General features: G+C 47.9%; 1 protein-coding gene across 3 annotated transcripts; it reads right to left on the reverse strand.

The window, feature by feature from the left end:
- On the reverse strand, positions 1-27246 carry LOC117730618 (nuclear receptor coactivator 3-like). Of its 3 annotated transcripts, XM_034532443.1 has the most exons (22): positions 27110-27245; positions 11388-11492; positions 11000-11160; positions 9644-9744; positions 9261-9435; positions 8911-9090; positions 8668-8754; positions 8273-8416; positions 7537-7684; positions 6862-7445; positions 5762-6735; positions 5543-5666; positions 5100-5339; positions 4696-4908; positions 4458-4575; positions 4119-4290; positions 3292-3654; positions 2929-3207; positions 2579-2816; positions 2280-2475; positions 1842-2139; positions 1-1714 (listed from the first exon to the last, which is right to left on the reverse strand). In XM_034532443.1, the coding sequence occupies exons 2-22, from the start codon at positions 11471-11473 to the stop codon at positions 1703-1705; spliced, it is 4893 nt and encodes a 1630-aa protein (XP_034388334.1). In that variant the 5' UTR covers positions 11474-11492; positions 27110-27245; the 3' UTR covers positions 1-1702. The 3 variants fall into 3 exon arrangements, with proteins under 3 accessions (XP_034388334.1, XP_034388333.1, XP_034388332.1); XM_034532442.1 differs by having other exon boundaries at positions 1-2139; positions 2280-2472; positions 27110-27246; XM_034532441.1 differs by having other exon boundaries at positions 1-2139.
- Between the last annotated feature and the right edge of the window lie 454 nt (positions 27247-27700).

Genomic DNA, 27700 nt, shown 5'->3' on the forward strand with positions numbered 1-27700 from the left:
TCAAGGGTGTTTAAATAGAAATTTGTATTTACATCAATATCAACAACAGACAAAATCTGTAATATACATCCTGTAAAATGACAGCTTATTTTACCTCAAAACAAACCAAATGATATCTTGCCTCTTTGTTTTTTTTCACTTCATTCAAACTCTACAAAGTTCTTTTTTTTCTCCTGAAGTAACAAAAGCGGGACATAAAAGATGCTTCCTGACAGATAGATATTGATATGTCTTGAAGTGGATATCATTCAATTGGTATTTCTCTTTCACAGCAAAAACATGCTGCGATTTCAACTTAATTTCTTTCTCCTCGATGTAAAAACGTTCCGCCGTTGGGTTGAGTTTCCGGTCCTCTTCGCACCGATAGCCCCGCCCCCTGTGGAACGACCCCCCCCCCCCATGTTCCTCACACTCGCAGTACAAAACCCATCAAATGCTTTAAAAAGATCTTTGATATGTACCCATTTACCATCAGACTAACAAGAACACATATCATTACAAATGTACACCAGAAACTATACAGAGATGTGGAAAAATATCTTTGGATTGCGCATGTTGAAAAAAAGGTAGATTCAGAACAGTCAAAAGAAAATGCTGTGAATTAAAAATACACTCAGCAGACAGACAGAGCTGTGGGGGGGGGGGGGGGGCAGGACCTCTGCAAGGCCCGGGCTTTGCAGAGGTCCCGTCTTCACTGGACTGCAGACCAAACCCACCGTACGGCTCAGAGGGCCCAACGAAGACCACGTCGCTTCACGTCCAGACAGAATTCACTTCCTGTAAACCTGAAAGCTCAGAAACCTGAAAGCTCATCAGATACTCGTCGCGACTGTTTTCGGGGGAAAAACTGGGAAAATACAGCATTCGAAAAAAAAAGAAAAAAGACAAACGAGGGAAAGAAACCCCCAAAACACGCCTGCGACATTTGCAAGGAGAATTTGAAGAAAGAAAAAAATAAAATCATTGAAAAATAAAATAAAAACAAAAATCAACCAACTCAACATTGACCTATGGGACACAAAAATACAACCAGGTCTCATACTTTGTGCAATAATGGGCCTTTAAAAAGCATGTTTGATATATTTTGTAGAATATTTACAATTCATATTCACAGAGGACATTTGAGACATCTAATACTGCAGTACCATTTGTTTGCTTATAACAGGTGTCATGGCGCTCAGTTACAGCCTAAAAAGCATAGAGGCGAGAGTTATTGCTCCGATCTGCATAACATAGTTAATAACTGTGCTTATAGCTTCCGACGACTTCAAGAATGAGGCGCATCCAAAGGGAAATTAAAAAAAAGGAAAAAAGAAACCCATCGTTGTGAAGGCATTGAATCTCTAGTAAGGCTGTAATGATGAAGAAATATTGCATCGATCTTTTTTGTTCTACACAGAAGCTTCCAGGTAAAGTGCAGCTGGTTGGTACCATAGTCCGGTTCCGCGGCGAGCTCCAGGTCGTTCACGCTCACCCACACACGTGCGTCACCTTAACCGGGGTACGGTGTGTGTGAGCCCGCCTCCTCCAGGATGAGCCGTGTGTTGTGCAGAGTCTCCTGCGTCACGTTTAATGCTGGAGGACCCCTACTGTGTATGTGTGTGTGTGTGTGTGTGTGTGTGTGGAGGTCCAGCTCTGCTGATGGCTCAGACCACTCCGCCAGAGCTGAAAGGCTCCAGATTCTCTCAACAGCCACAGGTCCTCAGCAATACTTCTGCGGAGAGGAAAAAAAAAAGAAAAGAGAGTGAGATGGGGTTGAAAAACCAACATTTCCCTTTCCATGCCCATAATATCTCAACTGTGTTTAAAAAACATCAGCCGGCCCTGTGACAGTGCATTACCTGATCAGGTCCCATTGGCATTCTGCCCATTCCCATGGGGTTCATGCCTGTCTGGCGTTGCATCTGGCCCTGCATCTGGCCCTGCATCTGGCCCTGCATTTGGCCCTGCATCTGGCCCTGCATCTGGCCCTGCATCTGGCCCTGCATCTGGCCCTGCCTCTGGCCTGGCATTTGGCCCATCTGACCTGCAACGGGTGCCCCGCTGACTGGCCCGGGTCCACCCATGGAGTTGTTCATCATCATGGGTCCAAACTGACCTTGGTTGCCATGCTGGGGAAACTGTTGCTGGGGGTATGTGCTGGAAAACCAGAAAAATTAATTGACTGTATTGTCGCACAAGGAAGCAATTTTTTGAGCATTGTGCTAAAATGGTCATGCTGAACTAGAAGCACTTTAATAATAAGTGACTAAATTATTTGGTTTCAGGAAGCGACATACTTGCTGCGGGGCATGCCGCCCTGTGGCCAGCCTTTCATGTCTCCTGACTGATACATTGGCCCTCCCTGGGGATTGCCCTGCATCCCTGGCATTATGGTGGTCTGTGGAGGCCCCCCCATACGTCCTTGCATCATGTTTGCTGGGGGACTGCTTCCTGGAGCCATGAATGATGGGTCCCCCTGCGGGTTCACCCCTGCTGCAACAACAACAACAACAACAAGAGAACAGAGAGTCACCACCAGTGTGAAACTTGAATATCGAGGAGGAAATGACACACAGCTCCGTCTCAGCCCTCTCACCATAGTTGAATCCCTGCTGTCCAGGCTGGTTCATGGGGGCGCCCCCGATGGCGCCTTCCATGCCTCCTGGTGCGGTGACATTTGGAGGCGGGCTGAAGCCTCTCGTTGCCCCCTGGCCTTGCCCCTGGCCTTGCCCCTGCTGCTGTTGCATCAGCATCATCATCCGCTGCCTTCTCATCTGCATGGTCATCATCTCCCTGCTGCGCTGAGCCATCATCTGGGCGTTCAGGAAACCAGGCTGCAGACAAACATCAACATGTTGACTGCAATTCTACAAATGATGACCTGGCAGACATTGCTAAAAGGCAAATGCACACTACATTAGATGTGAGGAGGTGCTGATCACGTACCTGACCAGCTTGCATTCCGGGCTGCATGCCAGCTTGCATGCCAGGCTGCATCCCGGACTGCATGGCGGACTGCATGCCTGGCTGCATTCCAGCTTGCATGCCGGGCTGCATGCCAGGCTGCATGCCGGACTGCATGCCTGACTGCATTCCAGCTTGCATGCCAGCTTGCATGCCGGGCTGCATTCCAGCTTGCATGCCGGGCTGCATGCCTGAATGCATTGCGGGGTTTCCTCCCGGGGCATGTTCCATCTTCAAGCCTTGTCGGGTCTGGTTCATAAACTGTGAGACGAGATGAAGAGTTAAATATGCCGAGCGGCTCAATCTTTGATACAACAGGACGGCCGTGTGGGTCTGTGGGATCACCTGTTGTCCTTGCAGTCTCTGCTGCAGCTGCAGTCGGAGAGGCTTGGTGGCAGTCATCATGCGAGGTCGCATCATGTTTGCGCGGGGGTTGCCCATGCCCCCCATGCCAGGGAAGCTCCCCGTCTGGCCCACTTGATTCATCATGGGGTTGAAGCCTCCAGGAGACTGGCCTGGCATCGCGTTGCTACCATAACCCGGCTGCATGCCCCGAGAGGCGGGCCCTGGGGGCCCGGGGTAACCTTGGTTATACATGGGTTTTTGGTCCATGCCTAAGGAGGAGTCTGGCCCCGGGAAAGGTTCCGATGGTGGGCACCGCCCCGGGCCTCGATCCGGGCCCTGCTGGTGGCCTTCGGGTCTATGGTTCTAGGATACAGAGAAGCTCCATGTCACGCTAGTTTGGACAAGTAAACTTTACTGCAATACCCCACATAAAGCTGGATGAAAGTAGCTATTTAATTAAACTACTGACAGTAAAAAAACATCTGGAACTTAAACACTTTTACTGCAACATTAAGTTGTGGATTAGGACCCCACATACAAATCACATCAAACGCAGTCGTCTAATTAGAACAGCAGGGAGAACAATACACAGTCGTCTTCAACTCAATGTACACTTAAAAATCCAGACAGCAGCAACCTGTTCCTTTTGTGTAAACAAATCGCATTTATGAATTCCTATTTTACATTAAAATTCCTTTAACACTTTCTGCATGAATTGGAATTACTTTTAGGGTTAGGGAAGTGAATTTGGGCTGATAATGTGTTACTATTTTCTCTACAAAATGAGTATATGCAATATATTATGTCTACTGTAGTGAGTGCTATACCTGGCCTACTATTTCAGGGATGCCTAGGGCTCGGTCTATCTCCTGCAGAGCAATGACATCCGTGGTATTGAGCAGAGAGTCCAGCTGGTCGAGAAGTGCTCGTTCGTCACTCGGGCCCTCGCTGTTGACCCGGGGCCCCAGCAGCTCCTCCAGGGGGTGCCCAAACTGGTCCCTAACGTGACAAATGAATGAAAAGGGAAAATTATCACAAACACCATTAACACCAGCTTGTGGGTTTAGTTTAGGGACAACCATACTCAAACATCCAAACTCTCCCTTTAAAGACTAAGTTGGCAAACATTCAGAGGAATGGCGTTGGGACCAGTGCGGAAGGTTTACCTTTTTGTGTTGGTCTTTGGCCTGTCCAGTCCCATAGCAGAGTCTGGCCAGGACGGGGACTGAGGTGGGTGCCCATGTCCACCGAACGGGCTCATACCCATATTGGCTTCATTGGTACCTGCAGAGATGAAAAAGGGTTGTGTATGAACAATGAGTCAAATTATCCAGCAGTCAATTCCCAGAAAAGTACTGCAATTCAGACAATTGCATTACTCATCACACCCCACATGAGACGTACCCATATCCATGAGCTGCTGCTGCAGCATGGACCTGGTTTTCCCGGGTACGCTGTGGGACCGGTTGATCATGGGTCCTCCCATTGGACCGGCGCGACCCATGCCAGGGTGTCCTGGTCCGGCCACGGGGCTGCCGCCGGACCGCGGCATCCCCCAGTCCCCTGGCGCTGACATGGGAGGCCGCTGAGGCATTCCCATTCCTCTGCCCATTCCTCCTGATCAACACAAACGCCGTGAACATTGAGTGTTTTCAGCCGTGAGTTTAGCACCCGAGCTTCTGTACGTTCAAAAATATGGTGGGTTTAGCTACAAGATGAAAAGGAACAAATATCCCCCACGCTGTCTACTCTCTGGGAAGTACAGCCAGGCTGTCGTGGGCACGCCAAGAAATAAGTGTTTAAGTTACTTGTTGGGTTGCCCCGTGGTGGACACACACCCATGCCCCCGGGAAAGCCGTTGGGAACGGGCCCCGGTCGAATCGGAGCATCCATCTTCTCTTGTTTGACCAACGTGGGACAGGGGACATTCCGTCTCCCGGCCAGCCCTCCTCCTACTGCTCCCTCTCCACCGATGGGCTTGGCGTCCACGGACAAGGCTCTTTGATAGGCGGCGCGCTGCGCTGGAGGCATGGGGCCTCTCTCCCCATCTGAAACACACACACAATACCAACAACGTTGGATTACACACGCTCAAACATTTAGGTTCTCAGACCAAGAATCATCAACCCTGCAACACCTCATGCGAGACTTGACATAACAATCTGTGTCAATCAAGGCTGAAATGCATACTCCCCTGTGTTTTTCCACAGTAAGCCAGATTTGATCACGACACTCCAATAGACTGACTTACCGTGTAAACTGTCGGGCACATTTGCCTGTTTGTTGCCCCCTTCCTTCCCTGCTCTGGAGTCTGGTTCAGGGTAGAAGCCAGGGTTGTTCCTCGGGACACCCAGAATGGTCTCCAGGGTTTCCGCCTGAACCATCGAGACACAAATGATCAGACAAACGATGTTCCAGTGGGCGTTTCAAACTACAGCTAACAAACGTTTATTCTAGGCTAAAGCTTTACCTCGTCCGACGGCTCCAACTTGACCTTCCCATCCATGCAGTGGGGGTCAGAGCTGGTGACCCCTGTACCCTGAGCTCCTCTCCCCTCCAGCTCCTCCTGCTTTGGCTTGATATCACCGCCTTCCTTAGAGTCGTCCTTATTGAGGAGGTAGTGAAGGAGGGCGTGGGGCTTCTCCTTCTTCGGGCTGTGCTGCTCCTGCTTTGATTCCGATCCCCTGACCCCTCCGGCGGCTGCAGGCCCAGGCTCCGGCGCCCCTGAATCCAGGCTGCTCTTCCCGGTGGCCTCGGCTGTGATGCGAGCCACCTCGTCGGGAGTGTTGCCGTTCTGCAGAAGCTTGTGGAGGATCTTGTGCTTCTCCTGCAGCGACTGATTTGTTAAATGTCCTGTGGCGCCTGAGGAAGACACAGCGCCGTGATTCCCGCCCGTAGAGGAGGACACTCCTGTTGAGGAGGGGCTGGTGACCCCGGCGGTTCCGTCTTTAGCCTCGGGCGTGGAGCCGGGCCCGGAGCCCTGCGTGTGATTAGATGGCACCAGCTCATCGGTTGGGGAGATGAGGAGCTGCATAAGCTTCTTGTGGGACTTTGCGTCAGGGGCCCGTCGGTTCGATTCTCCCCCGGCCGGACCCGCCTCTCTGCTGGCCTGGCTGTCTGGCTTGTCAGGAGGGCTCTCGCTGGTGGGGGTGTGAGGGTTCTGCTGAGACTGCTGCTCTCCTCCAGCTCCCAGGGAGCTGCCTGGGCTCTTGGAGTCAGAGTAGACTGGGAGGCTTGGCTTACAGGGTCCCCCTGCTGCATGGTTGGTGGAGTTGATGCTCGGGGAGCTGTCAGGCTTGTGAGGGGGAGGAGAGGTGAGCGGGGAGGGCATCGGATTGCCCACTCCCTCACTAATGGCTTGGAGGGCATTCAAGGAGCTGCTGGAGAAGGTGGTCCCTCCTCCAGAGTTACCAGGGTGACTGGAGCTCATGGGAGAGTTCATACCTGCAAAAGACAAACAGATACGTGTCATCTATCCACTGTCGTAACACGAGAGTTACAAAATGTGGGATTTAGGAAGTTGTGATTTTCTACAGAACTAATAGTTCTAGAAAAATGTTCGGGTCATACCTCCGGGAGAGAAGGGGCTGGCACCCATCTTGGGGCTGCCTCGGACTCTGGGTGAACCCATGACGTTGTGTGGGGGGCCATTCATGCCTGGACTGGCCTGTGGGGGGCTGGTCATTCCCATCCCATACGCTCCACCGCCAGGTCCACCTCCACCTCCATGGAACTGACCCATCTGCTGATGTTGGTGCTGCTGCTGCTGCTGTTGTTGTTGCTGTTGTTGTTGTTGCTGCATGCCATGATGGCCCATCTGATTCATGGGCCCCATCTGGTTCATCGAGGAGCTCATTGGATGCATGGAACTCATTTGATTCATGGGATTCATTTGACCCATGTTGTTCATCTGATGCATGGAGTTCATTTGATTCATCTGATGCATGGGGCTCATCTGGCTCATGGGATTCATGCGGTTGCCCCCGGTGTACGGAGGCACTCCTCTTTGCGGCATGTTGCCCTGCTCGGCCACGCCGTAGCCCCTGTTCATGCCCCCTCCTGGGCCCATGTTCGCCGGTTGGTTGGGGTTGTTCACACCTATGTTTTGAGGCCTCATACCTCCACCCTGGTTTCCACGGTAACTATTCTGCTCTCTACAAATAAAATGAAAACAGAACAAAGTTTAAGCGCATGCAACACAATGAGAAAAATCACCCAATTTAAGAGAAGTCATTCCTGTTGCACCTTTGTAGCAAGTGTGTGGAGAGGAAAGAGTGCGGTTCATTGGTGCTGGGATTTCTGCAGAGGTCGCTTCTGGTCTGGGCGGTGACTGGGGTGCCGTCGCACAGTGAGAAGCGGTAGAGTGGCGTCTCCGCGTGGCCATTATGGAAAGCTAGAGCATTAAAAAATAGAATTAAAAAGCGTGCATAACATTTTAAAAAAAGACGCTTATAATCCGCTGTCCCAGTATGGGAACAGCGCTGGGAACTGTCAGACATGTTTTTTTTTTTCACGCAACACAACGGCACCGTACGAGCTGTTGCGCAACCTATAGTCGCTAATGACGGTAACAAATCAAAACATGTAGCCTCCAGTGACTGCTGTCTGAAAGCAGTTAATGTGAAGCCCACTGAATCAGCACAGCAATTACAGTTTGACAAAGTGGATCAGAGGCTGCTGTCTAGTAAGAAAGAAAAAAAAAAAAAAAAGGTGCGGAACAAAACTCCAAACCAGAGACTCGTACATTACACAGGAGTTACACAAGTACTACACTTTAAGTTTAGAGATTTAAAATATTGTGTTTTCTTCCTGCCACCCCACATTTTAAATCCGTCTTAGGAATGCGGTAACGTTTCCTGTTGCACTAGAGACGACTCATTGATGCTTTGAGCCTCTGGCGCTGGCAGACACCTGCTAATGTAGCAGATACTAGTTCCTTTTGTCGAAGCGACGAGGGAGGTTGAGAGTCACACACACACACCGTCTTGGTAGTGCCGTTTGTAGGACCACGGTTGTCCCTCACTTCGATGGAGGAACATCTGCATGCAGCGCCTCACCAGGTCCTCCCAGCCTGGACGCATCGTGGTGCTCAGAGAGGTTTCCTGCTCAATTCCAATCAGCTTACCTGCAACAGAAGACGCACCATTTGGGATTACACAAAGTGTGATGGCTAGTGAACTTTAGATGCAGTGTGTGAGCCGAAGGGAATTAAGAATCTACGGTGCACGGCTCTCAATATCTAGAATGACACTGAAAGGTCACGTTGTCATATTAAGCAAAGTGGGGAATTTGAATCTTTGTGTAGATTTTCGACAAAAATGAACACACGGTGGGAATGTACTTGCATTAATTAGATACAACGCAGTGGAAACTTACCAGACAGTTCATGGCGCGTGCTAAACCGCTCCGTCCTCTCTACTGCAATGATGCGTCGCGCCACACAGATCATACACGACTGCAAATCTAAAAGGAAATGGAAAGAGACAACGCAGCGTTTGACGATGCCGGGGGAACAAACTGGACATGGAACATCTTGTGCTTATGGCATTATTTGAAACATTTAAGCACACATTGGCCAATAAATGCGGTAGAAAGCATCGCTACAGCCAAGACTTTTACCTTCTCCCTCCTCAATCATGGCCCGGGGCTGAGTGAGGGCAAAACACTGCATGGTCTCATAGCGCCGGCCCCCCGGCCTCTCTTCTGACAACCCATGACCGAAGTTCACCAGCATTCGACAGTTGAAGGTGTGGCTCTTCTGTCGGGGTGCCTCTCCACCCCACGATGCTCCATTTGGTGCTATGAAGAGAAATAGGAAACAAGTGAACATAAGTTCAGTCACACAACAGTGTGAGTGTGTGTGTGTGTGTGTGTGTGTGTGTCAGAGAGATTGACTGTGTTTGAGAGTACGTCTCAGTATGTGTGATCTTGAAGCCGTTTGCACCCACGCATTTAGACCCATGACTCACCGTTAGACTTGGGTAGGTTCTTGTGGAACTCCTCCCGGTCCTCGTCATGGATGATGTTGTACACACTGGTGTTGATGAGCTCTTCCTGCTTGTACTGCAGGTACTGCGTCACGTTGTCCGACACAAAGACGATGCTGCCCTCTCGGTTAACCACAAACAGAAAGCCGTCCAATGCCTGAAGACAGCAGGGCCACACAAAAGTGTTGAACGATAGACAAAGTATCAATGAAAATAACATCATATTTACCATATTTGGTTTACTGTTTGCCCTTCTTAGACATTTCTACCAACTACAAGTGAGCAATGACAGGGGAGCACTGGTCCAGCATAAGGAAGGGTAGCTAATACGCGTGGTTCACCACAACGATTGTCCCCAAGCTGACCTGAAGGAGCAGTGGTCCCAGATGGTCCTTGTCAATGACCCCTTGACCGGTGGAAGACACGTCCGCCTTCTGGACATCGTCATCACTGCAAGAGCTCTTTCCTGAGGACAGAGGAAGCACATCACACTCCTGATGAAGAGAATTGTCACTTTACAAAAAGGCTTTCCATGTCTTTGGATTGTTTTATGCGCTAGTTGGTAACTCGGGTACAACAGCTGCTGTTCAGAAGACCTTCATTTTGTGTGCACAAAAGAGTTTTTTTTCCTTTTTTGTTTCCTCATCACACTGTTGGTCAGAATGTGATGTCCAGTTAGCTATGGGAGCCGATTCCCTAATACTAGGAAACATGTATTTGTTCCAGGCCAGCAGGTGGCAGCATGAGTCACAGATGAATGACTAGCATGCCTTTCTATTTTTAAAATCAGCATGTGTCAGAGGCTTTGTTAGATACCACTGATATAGCGGAACCATCTGTGGCGCGAGACACTGAGCAAGATGACAAAAAGATATGACACTGGATTTAATATAATTTCTAACCAAACTAGCTGTTGGAGTGGAGTGAAGCAGTGATTGACATAAGAAATGAGACAGAGGGGGAACTGATTGCAAAGAGCAAAGATGTGTAGACAGGGGGTGGAAAAAGATGTGTTATAAAAAAAAGAAAAGAAAAAGACAACAGACAGAGGAAAAAGAAGAAGAAGAAAAAAAAACAGAGGCCCTCCATCATTCCCATCCTGTAACTATGGCAACCTAGCTGCATAACACCAGGGCCAGCAGTAGCCAGCTGTGACCCCGTGGGTAGATTCCAATATGATTGCTCTCTTTCTCTTCCTTACCCACTTAACCTCACAGATCTACTCTCAACCCGAGCTGAAAACAGGTGGAGCAGTATCCAATCGTGTCAAATCTGCAAATCAATTGGCAGATGAGCAAAGAGTAGGAGCGATAAAAGGTCTGATTTCTGAGTCACCAGTGTTATTCGTCTCCCAGAGAGAAGCTCAGTCTGGCTCTAACAGATAGTCACTGACAGCCTTGAGCAGCGACCACCAAGGACTGGTCTCGATTACTGGTGTTCGTTTACCCCCAGCATCACAAACAGCCAAAGTGGCTGTCAGTGCGAAGCAGCCTGGCCATGAACCAAACACACCACTCTGTCACTGGCGCCGCTCGTCCTGCAGCACGGCGCTTCACAAGAGTCCAATTCACCGTTTAACAAAAACCCAAACACAAACACGACCAGAGCAATAATAGTAACAACAATAAGATGAATAATAATAATAATAATAATAATAATAATGATATGTGGCTTTGTTCATGACCAGGAGTGCGGGGGTGCACTCTGCAGAGTGGCAGTACCTTGCTCTTTGATCTGTCTGATCTGCCTCACGGTCTCCTTGAGGATGGCACATTTGTCAGGCTTGACGTTGAAGCTGTCGATGTTGGAGAGGTTCGCCGAGATGAGCTCGGCCAGCTCCTCGATGTACTTGCTCTCCTGTTCCCTCCGACGCTTGTCACACCTGCCGGGGCACCAAGGGGGAATTAGATATGTTCCTATGACAACCTCACCTCCCCATGCCCGTACGGCCTTGGTTCAGATGCTTTGCTAGCAGCAGACACACATGTGAACCATGGAGGGGAGGTGGTGAGGGGGAAAGCATGCAGATGTTGACATTCACACCAAAAACAGCAGCAGACAAAGTGGACTGCGATATGATGAACACTCAACAGAAGTCACAGCACTCACCCTAAGCCCGGTGTGTCGCAGGTGGACAGTTTACGCTTGCGGTCGGCGCACAGCGGCTCCAACAAGTTGTCTCCTACGCCACTCATCTTCAGCGCATATCAGCACCTGAAAGCACAAAGCTGCACATCACATATACATGTAAACACACACACACACACAGCATGGTCAGAGGGAATGAACCGAGAGATGCTCATGTGTTTGTGCTCCAATCTAATCAAAGGATAAGTTGTGGATTGGAAATTGCCCTCAGCTGTTGATCTTTTATGAAAAGTTCACGCCAAATACCAAAACCATAAAAGCTTAGTGTCAAGTTATTGAGACGGGGCAAATAAATAAATAATAAATCCCCCCCCCCAAACCGTTACGCTATTGAGGTTATAAGGGAAGTGATTCTTCCAGGGGAAGAGTAGATTGTGTATTCACACAGATTTATGAGGGTGGACTATCCAGTTAGTGAAGCAGCCTCGGTTCCTGCTTAGTGCTCGATGGGAGTGAAACCTCATCTGTTCCACTGCACGGAGCGTCTGATGATGATGTAGTGATGTGGAGCCTCGGGGGAGACGGGTCATCCTGCGTTCAGCCAGCCTGCCCGCTGGAACCATACCACTCCGCTAGCAGCAGCACACGTACACACTCGGTGCATACGAACCGTTTCCCAGTGTGCGTGCATGTGCAGGCATGTCGTGGCACAGTCTGTGTGTGGAGCTACTGTCCCAGCAAGGCACATGTTCACTAGCCTGCCTCTTTGTCTCACTGCTTGGGACAGCACTGGAGAGAGGGGGGGGGGGGGGGGGGGGAATAATAAATACACACTGCTCGGGCTTGTGGAGCCCGCAGACAATCCAGACGAGGCTCCGCATTGCTTTTCAGGGTCTAGTAAAAAATTATCCCTCTTCCGCATTCTCCATACTAGGCTACATCCGTTCTTTCTTTCAATAGCTTTTAACCGCCGGCCCCCCCCCGCCCTCCCATCCTAAGACAACCCCTCCCTGCTTTCCCCTCCCCTCCCTGGGTGTAGCAGCACTGGGCTGTGGACCCTGCCCTTGTTTTCTTGCTCTGGCATTGCCCCGTGTCTGACCCCCTCAGAGTTCACCTGAGAGGAAACCTCTGAAGCCGGCCTCTAAGGTCATTGCTCTTTCCTATCTCCACCCAGAAACAGAAACAGAAACACACACACACACACACACACACACAGTGGAAAACTATAGAATGGATGGGAGCCGTTACGCAACCTCTGCTCCGCCACTGCATGCTGGGACACGCAGCCCCGCCACCCACCGCCACCACTCCGACAGGAGGAGCGCACCCAGTCTCAGACGGCCACAAGTCTCTGTGCCATAAATCTGCATCGCATGCTTCTCGTCGGTCTGCCTGCCTTTCAGCGCGCATCCTAAATCTGCCCGTCCCGCTCCGGCAGTGACTCTCACTCCCTTTCGCCTTTCGCCTTTCTTCCTCTCTTCCTCTCTTCCTCTCTTCCTCTCTTCCTCCCTCCCTCCCTCCCTCCCTCCCTCCCTTCCTCCCTTCCTTCCTTCCTTCCTTCCTTCGTGGTTTCTGTCCTAAGGCTCACCTCTGCAGCAGTGGAGAAAGATGACATCAGCCCTCGGTCAGCCTCACATCCGAGGACGGGCAATGCATAGCGGCACGGTCTCTACTTGGGCCGCTATGCATGTGGGAAAACAATGTTCAAAACCTTCCATGTCTTTTTTGCGACATGCAACTTCACCGAAACAGCAGCCGTCTCAAAAAACATTTCATAGCCGAACGGCTCATTAGTTCACCCGTGTTGACATTTTGCACGTTCTAAAAGTTTGGCACGACGGAAATCTGAGAACTGACACACGCAGCACTTCCACAGCAGAGTGAGAGATTGAGCAGCAGCCCACCAAAAACCACAGCTGAGTCTCAACAGGCCTGGCAGCGTGCCACTGACCTGAATCAGCTCCGTTTGACAGTGTGAAACCTGCACGGGGACGAGGTGTGCTGCACAAAAGCACCGGGCGCACAAACGGCAGCTGCCGACGCCAGCAATACGACAGCTCAGTTAAAAATAAAATGGTCTGAACCAGATTGTCCACCTGGAGTGTGTGTGTGTGTGTGTGTGTGTTTGTTTTTCTACATCTCCCACATGCTCACCTCGCACAGTACAAGCCCCAGACAAGCTCCATTCAGGGTCTATAACGGCACCGCTGCCTGTGAAAAGTAGCATGAGCCCTTTTATATGTTTTTTTTCTTTCACAGAAATTCATGGGGGGGGGGGAAGAGATAAAAAACCAACAACAGATTTCTAAAATTGCAGAGGAAGTCACAGAAGATAGCATCCTGTTTGCGTCCTCCCCTCAGACCGCGCCACTGCGTCATCACTTCCCTTTCCTGGAAATGTGGCCACTCATCCACCCTATTTACATGTTCTGCTTATCAGGCGGGGACCCCGTTGGTCCCGGTTCCCACTCGCACCTGAACACTGCTGGCCATCACAGGACGTGCAAAAGCTTTTTTAAAAAAGGTCAGAAAACTACATTTAAACTCTGCTCGACGACACAGCTTCCCTCGCGGTGCACGCAGTTGTTGCCGCGTCATCGTTTATGGAAACCAGGAAGCCGAGTCACCTTTTTGTGCTTGTATACCCAACACGACACACGTGCTAGTGACCAGTCATGTCAAAACCTTCATAACCATCAATACTTTAGTGCAATCCTATTCACAGCCACAGTGAAGAAGACCCTCTGGGGTTTTCTCATCTCATGGATAAGCTCACATTGGGGGCAACAGAGAGGAATCCCTCTCGAGCTGACGCCTATTCAAAGTTACAATATCGTACTCATCAATAATTACTTTGTTAGGATTTTATTCCATGCATCATTTTCACTTCAAGAGATCTGCTATGATGATGCGTGTAGCGTGTCTTGGGACTACAGATGCAAATTAGCTTTAAAAAAAAGGTTGACTTTAGTACGGCGCAGCAAGTGTTGACACATTTTTAACTGTAACAAAGTGAACACAGTTTAAATAAATAATGTCACTAAACTGGGAGGGCCTGACCGTCAGTGTTTGGGTACAAACTGCTCCCAAAACCAGTGACCTTTAGCACCATCATCCTACTGCCAAAGATAAGCAGATGTCCTTTCCTTCATCAAATCTAATAATAATCACACTGCTCTAAAAACAAAGTCTTCACAATACCGAAAAGCATGTGACTCTTAAGATTCACCCAAAAAAACAAACAAATAATCAGTCAACAGCTGGTGTTCTACAAGGACGTATTAAAACGACAATTACAGTTTTAAAACATAAAACAAAAGATAGATTTTGTAAATATTTCTACTCCTGAAAAAAAAGAAAATCCTAATATTATGATGTTTCCAATCAGGTTTATTCTTGAGTCACAACTCACAGTCGCCACGGCCACACACAGCTAGTAGTTGCAAGCCTGCAACCTACCATGCCCACAGAGAGTGTGTGTGTGCGTGTGTGTGTGTGTGTGTGTGTGTGCGTGTGTGTGATCCTCCACCACAGACCACTGATCACATCAGTCCTAAACGCAGGGCTGCTACTGAGCTAATGCTGCAGCTGAATAATTTAGCACAGAGAAAGAGAGAAAAGCGTTCCCTTTCTGTCAGCTGTCCAAACACAGTTTAATAATTCCGAGTCGACTCTTTTCCGAACAACAAAACAATTCACTGAAATAAATATAGAGAGCTGGAGAGCGACGCATGAATAATTCTGAGGATTCATTTTCGTTGTTGTAGTTGGACCCTCGACTCTCGTTCGAACTGCGACTGTTCAACTTTGTTAATCCCTCAGATGTCTGTCAGCAGCACACTGAAATGTAATTCAGACCAGAAGATATGAGCACTGGTATGAATATGGCAGCAGCAGCAGCAGCAGCAGCAGGAGGGGGAGGAGGGGCAGATTGGGTAGAATAAAGAGGGGGAGGAGGCAGGGAGAGCAGGGAGGGGGAGGGGAGAAGAGAGGCAACACAGGCACAGACATAAATGGGCCGTGCATCCATTAGAAGAAATGTAGATCTGCTGGTCGCACATCGAAGCAGATCCTCGGCCAAACTCCTTTACTGCTAGAATATATCATTTACTGCTTTGTAATAAGAGTGCCTATGAAAACAACAACAACAACAAGTCGGACTGCAAAGGATCACAAATATAAAAGCCACAGTAAATTGGTGCAAAACAGTGAGGCGCATGTTGACTGCATGGATAAGACCTCAAGTCACGGGTTGTTATTGTTAATCAAGTCAGATTTTAAAAAGCATGGAGACTATCATTGAGGGGGGGGGGGGGGGGGGCTCTGCTCTGAAGGGTTTACAGCAGCGGGGGCAAGAATACTGCAGAAGATCAATTAAATTGCTAATTTAAAAAGATATACTTTATCTCGTTTATACACGCAATCTCTTGTACTACAAAAGGACCCAGAATCTTCTGTTTTCTGTGTTAAGACTAAATAGTTCATTTGGGGCTAAATTTGAAAATGAGACATGTAGGATAAACTGTTTTCGATGAATCGGCACAATTTTGAGCTTAGTTTAATGGTTGCTTTTTATGATGGAAGCGTTCCGTCACACGCGATGTGTTCAAGGACTGTCGGAAAGACTGTCGCCGCAGAGTTGGCTATTGCTTTTCCATCCCGGCGGTGGGTTTTGGGGTTCATCGGCGACAGTATTGCGCACTGCTGCACTCATACGGAGTAAATAAAAAGGTATCATCTCCAAAGACATGGGGCTTTCTGTCCCCTGATTGAGTGGGTAAGATCTTACACTCGTATTTATTTATTTCTTCTTCTCCCGTGTGCCTTCAAGGAACACCCTTGTAGATGCGCACTGCAAAAATGCCTCTTCTCTTACAGATATGCTGCTAATTAAATGCAGTCTGTTGTATCAAAGCACTTCAGTCAGTGTTATAAAAAGAGCATTATTGCGATGCACGGGGCTAAAGGCCAGAATGGGACCAGAATAGTGAGGAGGAAATTCCTGCTCGGCCTGAAATAAAGCCTGCAATCGGAGCTCCCTGAGACAATGAGTGGCAGGCCCAACAATAAACAGAGGCCCACCCAACACAAAGATACAGTTACAGACCCCCGAAAAGCACATGAGCCCAAGTCTGTATTAGAACTGTGTGTGTGTGTGGTTAAACAGCCCAGGGGATGTGGAAAGACAGCAAAATATATTCTTCTGAGCTTGTCTTTTTCTCATGGCATTTACACCCATTACTTTCCTGTACTCAAACACACAGACGGTAATAAAGCAACAAAAGGTGTCCAGTTTGGGACATCAAGAGTAAAAAAGAAACAAGAGGGCCGAATTACTTCCTGTTTTGCTTCAAAGAGCTTCTCCTCCTCCTGCTGAGCATTAAACCAGCTACTGGATGAAGAGCAACTGGAGTTCTCACACTCTCTCTCTCTCTCTCTCTCTCACACACACACACACACACACACACACACACACACACACACACACACACACACACACACACACACACACACACACACACACACACACACACACACACACACACACACACACACACACACACACACACACACACACACACACACACACACACACACACACACACACACACACACACACACACACACACACACACACACACACACACACACACACACACACACACACACACACACACACACACACACACACACACACACACACACACACACACCACACACACACACACACACACACACACACACACACACACACACACACACACACACACACACACACACACACACACACACACACACACACACACACACACACACACACACACACACACACACACACACACACACACACACACACACACACACACACACACACACACACACACACTTTGTTCAAGACTGACTCCTGGGTAACTAGGAAGCCATGTTTTTGTTTTAAAATGTAATTTAATGTACACGTTATTGATCCCACAGTGGGGATCTCTGCCTTTGACCCATCCTTACTCATTAAGGGTCTTGCTCAAGGACACTTCGACATGCCACTATGGGGCGGGCGGGAATCGAACCGGGGTACCTTATGGTTGAGGGACGACCACTCTTCCCCCTCTCGGACTACGGCGCTGAATAAAATTATACAAATTAAAAATGATTGTTTATCGTTTTCGTCTATATTATACTGCATACTTAAAAAACCCCTCCCTTCCAGAGAAACACATTGTGTAGTAAATTTAAACAATGTGCTCTGGGTCCAAATTGCAGGACGACGGGCTGCCTTTGGAACGGGTTTGACGTATAGGACGCGTGTCGTCTATTACAACCCACCTGTTGAAATACCTAATTAGCCAATCACGTGTTCATGATGGATTTATGAGGACGTGGCGTATTGTGAAAGGGGCCTTTACGCTTAAATATGTTCCTTGCACCGCTGCGCTCCCTGAAAGGCATTAAATAGATTCTGGGGAAACAACCATACATATTCAGGGGAAGGGGTTAAGCAAAGGCTAATTAATAAATACTCTTTTTTTATGTCTTTATGCCTTTATGGTGAGATATACACGACTGATATGTACTCCGCTCCAATGGGCCTCATCAAGGAATAAAGGAGGAGGAAATCAAATCGTCATTACCACCAATAAAAAATAAAAAGGTGCTCCCACAATGAACTTCCATTGAGTGAATGAACGCCACCTTGAAAAAGTGAATATCATTTAAATGGTTTTAGAAGAAGAAAAAAAAAGGTCAAGACTGGAAGTAATGTCAGTGAAATAAAAAATAAAAAAATACCCTCTTGGCACTTTTTAAAAGATCCTTAATTAGTTCTGCTTGCAATGAATGCAATTTTATAAACTTAACTTTCCATTTTTTAATGAGAAGATAATTTAGGAACGCGTCTTGGAACTTTCAATGCTGGGCGCTCCACGCTGGAACCTCTATATTTAAATGTTATTTTACTGCTAGATCGCAGGACAAATCCAGGGAACCATGGGCGACATTGCTGCTCTTGGTTTGTATAATTCAGAACCACATTTCACTTGTTTTCAGCAATCTATCATCTCGAAGTTTTGGGGATTCCCCCTTAAATTTTTTGAGGGAAGATCACTTCCAGAGGAACTACTTTTCATAGACACAAATGCACTCTTGTTTTTTTTTTTTGCAGTTTTCCTGCCAACATTACACATGATTTTAATCAAATGTGGGCCAGTGCCATTAAACTGGAGCCCCGTAGGGTTTAATGTGTCACCACACACTGTGAGTTCGGGGCGAGGAGGACACATGTCGAGCATGTGTGCACGACAAGTGTGGATAAAAAAAAAATTGTAAATTGTTCGGATAAATACTTGTTTATCTGCAGTGTGTCTGGTAGAAGAAGATGTTTTAAATTTAACTTTTAAATGCGATGAGCCATTCAAACCATGTCCGTGTTGCAAAAAAATAAATGAATAAAACAAATCCAAATGAATACAATTTCCGACCGCATTCACTCTCTCGGATACGTTTTTCCAAATGAAAAAGCATCAACAAGTTTGACTGATTTAGAGATTAAAATTCCCACAGAGAGGGGGGGGGGGGGGTTCACACTGGAATAAAGCACACCTTTCAAAACCCATGGCGGTGACGCAGATGTGAGCGAAGAGGACGAGGAGTCGGGAGAGCAGACTGGAAGCTTATTGGAGGAGCATTTCGGACGAGCGTCAGAAAGAAGCCTCAGTGTTTCAGGGAGCCTTCGAGGCTCAATCCGATTGACCAATCAGGGCCTAAAATAGGCGACGAACACAAACGCGGTCTGCTATGCGCTATAAAAAAAGTTTCCACAACTCGTTCCAAGTCACACACACACACACACACGACCTCCGTCGATGAAAACAAAATGTGGGGGTTGATTACGAATCAATTAAACACTGCGACTCGTTTCTCGTGACTGAAGAAGAAAAAAAACATACCCAAACATCCCCAACCCATACACACACACACACACAGGCTGTGTGTGCATCTCCACATTTTTTTCTCACACAAACTGCATCAAGTAGAAAAACCAGGGGAAATAAATGAAGGTGGAAACAAAGAGATGGCAGATTCCACTGTGTGTGTGCGTGTGTGTGTGTGTGTATGTGTGTGTGTCTGTGTCTGTGAGAGAGATTGTGTCCCGCATGCATCTCCTACAACTATCCATCATTAATGCGGACAAAAAGGACCACACGGGCACCGCACCAACTCTGACAACCTCTTGGTTTTCTTTAAGCTCGTCTCGGAGTGAGAAGTGCGACGACGAGGCCGAGGCTGGCGGCCAAATCCAGGAGAGACATCCCAGCAGGCGGCTGCCATCACGCAAGGCTAATATTATGGAAATGAGTTCATCAATCAATAGCTACGCAGCCTTTTATCTGGAGAGCCAGAGCCTGATCGGCCGCCACACTGGCCAGTCTGATAACACACGCGCGTGCACGTGATGGACGGCGTAAAGAGAAATCTCATGTAGCCTCACATAATTCAGTGTGAGGCTACATGATTTGTCCACCATTATGTAATGTTGTTGTTGTTGTTTATTAAGGTGGTTTTACCTTTTCTTTTCAGGAGCAGTGCGTGTTTGCGTTCACGTTTCAACTGTGCCGTTGCAGATATTCATTTTCAGACCACAGCCAGGCTCTGACGATTTTCTCGCTTCCCTTCCTTCCTCCCTCTTGCATGCCTTTCTCTCCTCCCCCTCTGTGCTCCCCCCTCCTCCCCCTCCTCCTCCCCCCCACCGTCCCTGTTGGATTGGTGGAGTAAACACAGGAAGAGAGCGGGCTCTGTTCCACCACGCCAGAGCTGGGGCTGGGCGTTCCTCCACAGCTCCTGCGCCGGGGTCAAAAGTTTACTGTGGTTTTCATTTCACCTCTCCTCAGCCAATCACAGCGCCACGCTGCAGCGCCTGAACTCTGACCCCTGCAAAGAATTCCTCTCAAAAGAAGGTCTGACGCCAGTTTCACAACTGCAAACCGCCCCCCCCCCCATCCCTTCAAAATGTTCCCTTTACTACTCCTTTTCCTTTCTTTCAACTGGCCAGTTTCATGTGTTGACAGAGCCTAGGTGAAAAAGATTCCAGAGCAGGAGCGGAACTGGGGGCAGAGGGGCGGGGGAGGGGGGGCTTTAATCCTCCAGTCCTCCCAGCCAATGCTTTGCTAGAAAACTATCAATGCTTGCTTTCTTTTATCTCCCGTTTTGACAAACGACTAATCGGGAATTACAGAATTTACCCTTAAAAAAAAATAATAAAAAAAATCGGGAGAATCACAAGGATCATTTTACAGTCTGACTCACAAGTCAGTAGACTTTAATAATAATAAAAAGAAAGAAAGAAAGAAAAAGGAGCACTGCTGGGCTTGTACAAAAACATGCAGCAATCCATTTAGGAATCAAGTCAAGAGTTGCTCTGTCCGACAGGACACATACACACACACACACAAACACACACACACACACACACACACACGCTGAGCTATAATCTAACAGTGGGTTTGTTTTCGTCCTGTGACACTGCACTCTGTTACCATCTGCTGAGTGATTAAGCCAGCACTGCTAATCAAGTCTCTCGTTCTGAAGGCGGCGGGCAGAGGACGACTCACGGCGACCGAAGCAGACACACGCTGCTCTTTGCTTCAAACCTCTTTCTTGGTTTTCAGCCACAGACAACAACAACAAAAAACTCCCCCCACCCCCCAAAGTTCAATGTTCTCGCAGCCCCACGTTCCAAATGAGACGCTGCAGAGGGGCTTTCAAACCGTCACGCCAAAAGAAAACACAGGCGTCTTCATGGTAGGAGCCTTGAATTGGACTCAACTTTTGTCAAATCAAAAACGGATACCGTACTTGTTCGAAGGCCGACCTTTTTATTCTTTTTTTTTGTTTTAAAGTGAAGAATCTTGCCAAACTGATGTTGGCACCTCACGCGGTCGCAAAGCTAAACGGCTCCCAGCTGCTGGGATCCTTGCTAGCTCTTCATAAAGCCTCATTTAAGTTTAATTTATTTGGAGTAAAGCAGCAGCAGCAACGTTCCCACCAGGAAACTCCTTCCTCGTTGTTCTTGGGCGTTAAAGTCGGTCAGCTTTTTCTAGTGGTTTCTGCTTAAAGAGTCTTCGATAACGCTGCATTACCGCTTAACACCATATTGCAGCTCATGGTGTGTTATGTTCTGTTACTGGTGTGTTCAGGAGGCTGAATAATGAAATGACGGACAATAACTATCGCTATTATTTAGCCTATTGCGTGTATAAGTTGTGAAACTGAACTTGAACACGGAGTACACAGAAAGCATTAATGCTGGACCTGATCACGGTTTAATTGTGAAGGAAAAATATTATCTTGATTACAGTGATTACAGGACAAAAGTGTGCAGCCTCTCTCAGTCAGAAGAAGAACTCAGAACTGGTCTTAAAGCTTAACGGTAACGTGTCGGCACATGTTGCTCGTAGCCTTGCTGTGGAAGCGCGAACACACTCTCCCCAGAGTAGCTGTATACATACTGTACATCATTCCATTACACTGAACACACAAAAAAACATGTAAACGATCCTTTCCGCAGGACGTGGGGGAATACGGCACATTTTACAACTCGTGTGGACCCCCTTGCCGTTGATTGTGCATCACCGTGCCTACCTATGAAGTTAGTACAGCGTGTAGGCTGCACTGCTCAACCTGTACCAACAACACAGCATCTCATAAATCTGACTGCAACTTGAAACATGCATTGGATCTTATTTAAAAGTTCATATTTTGAGGATAGGCTTAAATTTAAAAAAACGACCGCTTTGATCTTCACTTGACTGTATTTGCGTCAAAACTCACAAAAGTCCTCTAAATTCGGTTTAATCCCATTTCGAGTGTGGCCCCGTGGAACTGGGTGGCATCAGGGGCCTCCACTTCTCCCATTAAGTCATAGCGCAGTCGTGTAGAGTCACTCGTTCCAGTGGAGCAATTAGATGAGCATATACGAGTGCCACAAGAAATGAGCCCCATGGAAACATGGGGACCTTTTGCCAAAAAGTAGAGCCTACCTCCGTACAGAATACTGGTTCTCGGACTAGTAATGGCCAACTTTTGTGACTTTTGTTTTGGTATACGAAGTATTGCAACGGTGCAAAGCCTGATGCGATGTGGCAATGTAAGGAGGCCACCACCTTTTTTTTGACTGGAGGGTTCGACAAGCCGCATACACAAGGGGTGAAGTCAGCAGGCGGTGAAGGGAAGAGGAACATTTTCCACTTTACCCAAGAGCCGAAAAAAAAGAGAGGGAAAAAAAGAAGAAAAAAAAACTGTCCAATTAAGAAAGAAATGTTATAAAAAGAAACAAGATGGTAATAAATTATCTGACACATGCCCGGCCACTGTTGAAATGCCGTAGTAAGTCTGGAGCCTTTAACGATGGTGTGGAGGTCCGCCATTCACAACTTGACTTTTCATTGAACTTAAGGCTGCAATAAAAAAAGGAGAATTCGCATGTGGAAAAAATCCAAAAAAAAATGCTGTCGACCTCGGTGCTGCGAGCAGGACGCCTGCACGCTCACTGCCATTTGTGGTACTTTTGTTTAATGAAAGGCATTTTTTTAAATTGCAGGTGAGCTCCACGCTGCGCCCCGACTTCGGTCCCCGCTGCTCGCGCACGTCTCCCCTTACAACTTGCAAACTGCAGCGCCATGCCAGCCACAGCTGCCTCCCAAGAAACCACACCTCACTGCCACATGAATCCAACATCGAACCGTTTCATCCCGGCGATGCACAGAGGGGGAGGAAGACGACGTAAACCCCCCCCCCAAAAAAAGGGGGTGAACGCAACCGACCATCTTACGGTGCGAAATTACAGGGGACGAGAGCACCGAGCCCCTCGATGTTACAAAGCTTTGGGAAACCTGTGCACTTTTCAGAGATTGAGGCCAAAGCCCTGTGTCATTTTGGTTTCAAAGTAACCATTTAGAGTACACACAGGACAATTGTAGACAGGGAGAGAGTCCATGTAACAAGTTGAGAAGTTCATACAGAAACAACAGTGTGTCTTTTCTCTTCGCCCGCCTCCCTTTCTGCTGAATAACAGACAGAGAGAGCATCTGGTAGCAGTTATCTCACAAACCAAACTTTTTTTCACCCTCGTCTCTCCCCCAAAGCATTTTTTTTTTTTTTTTTATAAAAAAAAGGGGGGCCCTAAAAAATAAATGTAAAAAAACAAACAAACACGGTCTTGCTAACAATTTACAATGGTAACAAAACTCGGCCAGGGAGCTACCCTCCCACTGGCTTGTTCAGGTGAACCCCTTTTACGAGCATTCTTCAGCTGGGGGAGCAAAAATTAAAGGGGGAGTTGAAGTTAAAGAGGAAGGGCAAGGGGGGGGAGGAGAGAGACAAAGCTCTTGGCACCCCCTTCCCTAATAAACCCGTGCCTTCGTCCAATCAACGAGGACTGCAGAGAGTGAAATGTTCCAAACCCTTGCTGGTTATAAAGAGGAATTGGGTGCAATGATTGCTTCAGGCTGCCCGTTTGGCTTTCAGAAGTGTGCATGGCTCCCATATGGCTGAGCTAGCCCGACACTTGGGTACCTCAGAGTTGAAGAGGGGACGAATGAGATGGGACTTCAAATGGAGTCAGGGTGCAAACCTCACCGCTTGACTTTGGACTCGGCGGGCCGGCTGTCTGGCTTCCTCCGACTAGTGAACAGCGACCCGGCTTCGGGAGCGCTCATCTCATATTCTCACTCTCACTTGTTTGGGGGGGAAGTAGCTGTAAATATTTTAGCAGTGGAAACACGACAGTCTTGTCGAGCAGCGGTTTCTATATTTAGCTCCATACAAGAGGCATTCAGAGCCCTACAGGTTGAGTAGCGCCACACCAGCAAGGGCAGGCTCACTTTGACAAACACAAAGACGGGGGTCGCCGTCCCTACGTGAGTGACCTTGAGACGGCGGGGGCTGGGCAGGATGTTTTAAACAGCCCGAGCTGACCGCGGGGGGAGACTTTCTTAAACCTCGGCCCTGGAGCCGAGTGCAAATGGTACACAGCAGCGCGTCAGAGAATCCCCGTACCGACGCGGAATACACTGATGACGCATGGAAAAAGGAAAATCCCAGTAACGAGTTATCAGAACTAGCAACTTGACTAAACTCCAATTACCTGTATTGCTGTCGAACAAAAAAGGTACTACAGAGTTTTAATTAAGGGGAAACAAACAGGCTTTACTCGGTGTGTCATCAAGAGTCCTCTCAGAGCTACCGCTCACCCACGCAGGCATTAATCATATATTTAACGCACAGGCCCATCACATGACCGATTCTCAGTTACTCAAAATGAAACCCATTATCTCAGTCTCTCTGCCTCTCTTTAGACACACAGACTGACGAAACGCTCAAAGAATGCCATGTATTCAGACTTCAGTGACGCAAAAATGCAGCTAGACAAAGACAGATTGGAGACAGTTACCCAAGAGTGGCACTCTCTCCGCTTATTCTCCTTACTCGCCTTCTTTGATGACACCAATTAACTCCATGGAACCACATAGCAGCAACCTTTACCCAAGATCACGCAGCAAAAATTGGACTGGTGCCTCAAAGTTTTTATTAATCATTAAAAAAAAAATGCATCTAACTTCAAACCACAGATCCAAATTCAGAAGAACTTCATTGAGTGACACGATTTCTAATTCAGCGTACAGACTCCAGGGCTTTACACTTTTATTGTATTGTTGACAGGATGATAACCACCTCTACGAGTAATAACTAAATATCAGCGTTGGCACTAAATGTATCCTCATCCATCAGGTAATCTGATACAACCACAGAATCTGCCACCAGAGAGAGACGTCTCCCCGTCCCATGAGAAAAAGTGATAAGTTAATGAATTATTGAGAGCACGGGGGCCGACAGACAAAGAGCGAAAGCCATGCGTCCCGGTCACTTCTTCGCCCCATCTGCAGTCAAAGAATCCCCCTCAAAGATTGATTCATTGTTAACGCAGCCTGACACCCTGTGTGGGGGAGAAAGAAAGTGGCAGATAAAGGGACAGAGAATGGGGGACAGGGGGCTCCATTTGCCAAGAATATGAGCAGAAGCAGTTCATTGGACAGGTTCCCACAGTGGTCGTGCTACTACTCACAAAAAAAACAACACACACCACATCCGTGGGCTTGAGTAATGGTATTCCACCAGACTCAAAATAAAGACACGTTGGCTTCTCTGCCGGCAGCATCGTCCTCGAACCGATGTTTGCCGTTTTACGTCACTCAGCAGGCACCCAACAGCAGCCAGGTGATGCGACACATACACCCAAGTGATTTGCAGAAACTCTCGTGGAAATGTGCATTGGGCGCCGCTAACGCCTGCAAGTATTGGCAGGGATGGCCCCGGGCGAGGAGAGAGAGAGAGAGAGAGAGCGAGACAGAGAGCGACAGCACACCTCGAACCTCAACAGTTTCATTGTTCAGCCTCCACACGAGCGCGTGCTCTCCAAGGATGGTCCCCCCTTTGCCACCTCACAAAACTGAGTGCTCAGCACAGAGAAAGCAAACCTCTACCTGAACCCTGCGAGTCCTCCTCCCTGCACACATCCATCTCCCTCTGCCAGTCTGTCCCTCTCTCGCACCTACACACCTAAATGTGATTTATCAGCGGTGAAACAACCACATTTTTTTTTGGGGGGGGGGGGGGGGGGGGGAATATTGTGATTGGCCCTTATACCATCCATTACAATCATCTCTACTACAGCCATGCAAACACATAACAGATGCTGTGGATGCTCCGGAGCAGCCACGCTGAAGTTTGGTTGTACAGTGGGCATACAAGGTGTCCTGCAGCTGGTTGACGTCATAAACACATAAAAACAACAAGAAAATCTTGTCTTATTTTGTTAGAGAAAAAAATTAAAAGAAGACAATTTCATGCACCTCTCATGTCACGTGACTACATTAGTGTTGCCATTACACGCCGTGAGAATTAATCTTTTTTTTTTTTTTTTTTTTTTTTTAAAGGGTAAAACAATATGCAGGTACGACATACCGCGTTTACCACGTTCACGGTGGACGCTCGACAAAACCTTTGTATTATTACAACAATTAAAATATTGTGACACCAGACTACTACTGCGGTGTGACTAACGTTAGCCGTGAACACCGGAGATTCCCGCAGCCCCGTTTGTACCGAAACTGTGAAGCAAGTCTCTCTCACACACACGCACACGCACACAACAAGAGAAACCAGCACCAGAGCCACCGGGCTGTTTGCGGGAGAACGAACACTACAAAGTTCACGTTGCGTTACGAAACACCGACGACCGTTAACACGGTGATGAGTATTTAACGGCTAACCGAGAGAGAGCCTCTTGTACCTCGTAAACTTTGTAGCTAGCATATACAGAGGAGTGTGTGTGTGTGTGGGGGGGGGGGACGACATAATAAGAAAATAAAAAAAACCCACCGCAACCGACCCAATAACAAGCGAGACTTGACGCGAATATTAATCTTTTTTTGGGGGGGCGGGGGGGTCGCTTTCACCGGGGAGACATGCCATAACAAACGGAGGGTACCGGGGCTCGTTGTGCCGCCGTAGCTCAAAGAAAACCCCACACACAGCCTGCTCACAAGCGGAGCAACACCGACTGTCTTCCCGTGACAAAATGTGCACGTTTCGAAACACACGCGCGGGGCCGCCGGTGTTTCTTTTAAAAACTCGGAAAAAGGAACAACCGAAATAATCGCAGGAGAAAAAACAAACAAAAAAAAACAACTCACCGGCTTCGATGCTTTCATTGAGTAGGAGCAGTTTTTTTTTTTCTTTCTTTTTCAGCCTCTACAAACTCTCCGCCATCTTCGGCTAGGACCGTGTTTGTTTAAATGCGAAACACTCCCAAAGCGGAGGGAGCCAGCTTGTAGTAGAGCGCGGTGCCTTCTGGGTAATGTCGTCGCTCTCCTTTGGCGAGGCGCACCGGACTGCACGCGGCAGTCACGCCGACGAACTACACGCGCACCCAATACCCGTCGGCGGTGTGATATTATTAAGGGGAGAGAATTTAAAAAACTTATTTATAGGCTGGCGGAACAGCAGCTTTATGCAAATGTGAATCACGACCCCTAGAGCGTTACATTATTATGTTACTCACGTTACACACAATTAAGATATGTTTCACAAAAACTACACACTTGGTGTGGGCATTGGGAAATTAATTGAACAGAGGCATGTGCATATCGTATGGAGGGTACGAGGCATTTTGACAGGGTGTTTGCTATGTAATATGTCCTCGCATTAAGCAGGAACTAATATATTTACCAAATATGAATTTGCATTCATAATATATGGTCTCTCTATATATGTTAATCAGAATG

Source organism: Cyclopterus lumpus, chromosome 5 (assembly GCF_009769545.1).
Source record: "Cyclopterus lumpus isolate fCycLum1 chromosome 5, fCycLum1.pri, whole genome shotgun sequence".
Lineage (NCBI taxonomy): Eukaryota > Metazoa > Chordata > Actinopteri > Perciformes > Cyclopteridae > Cyclopterus > Cyclopterus lumpus.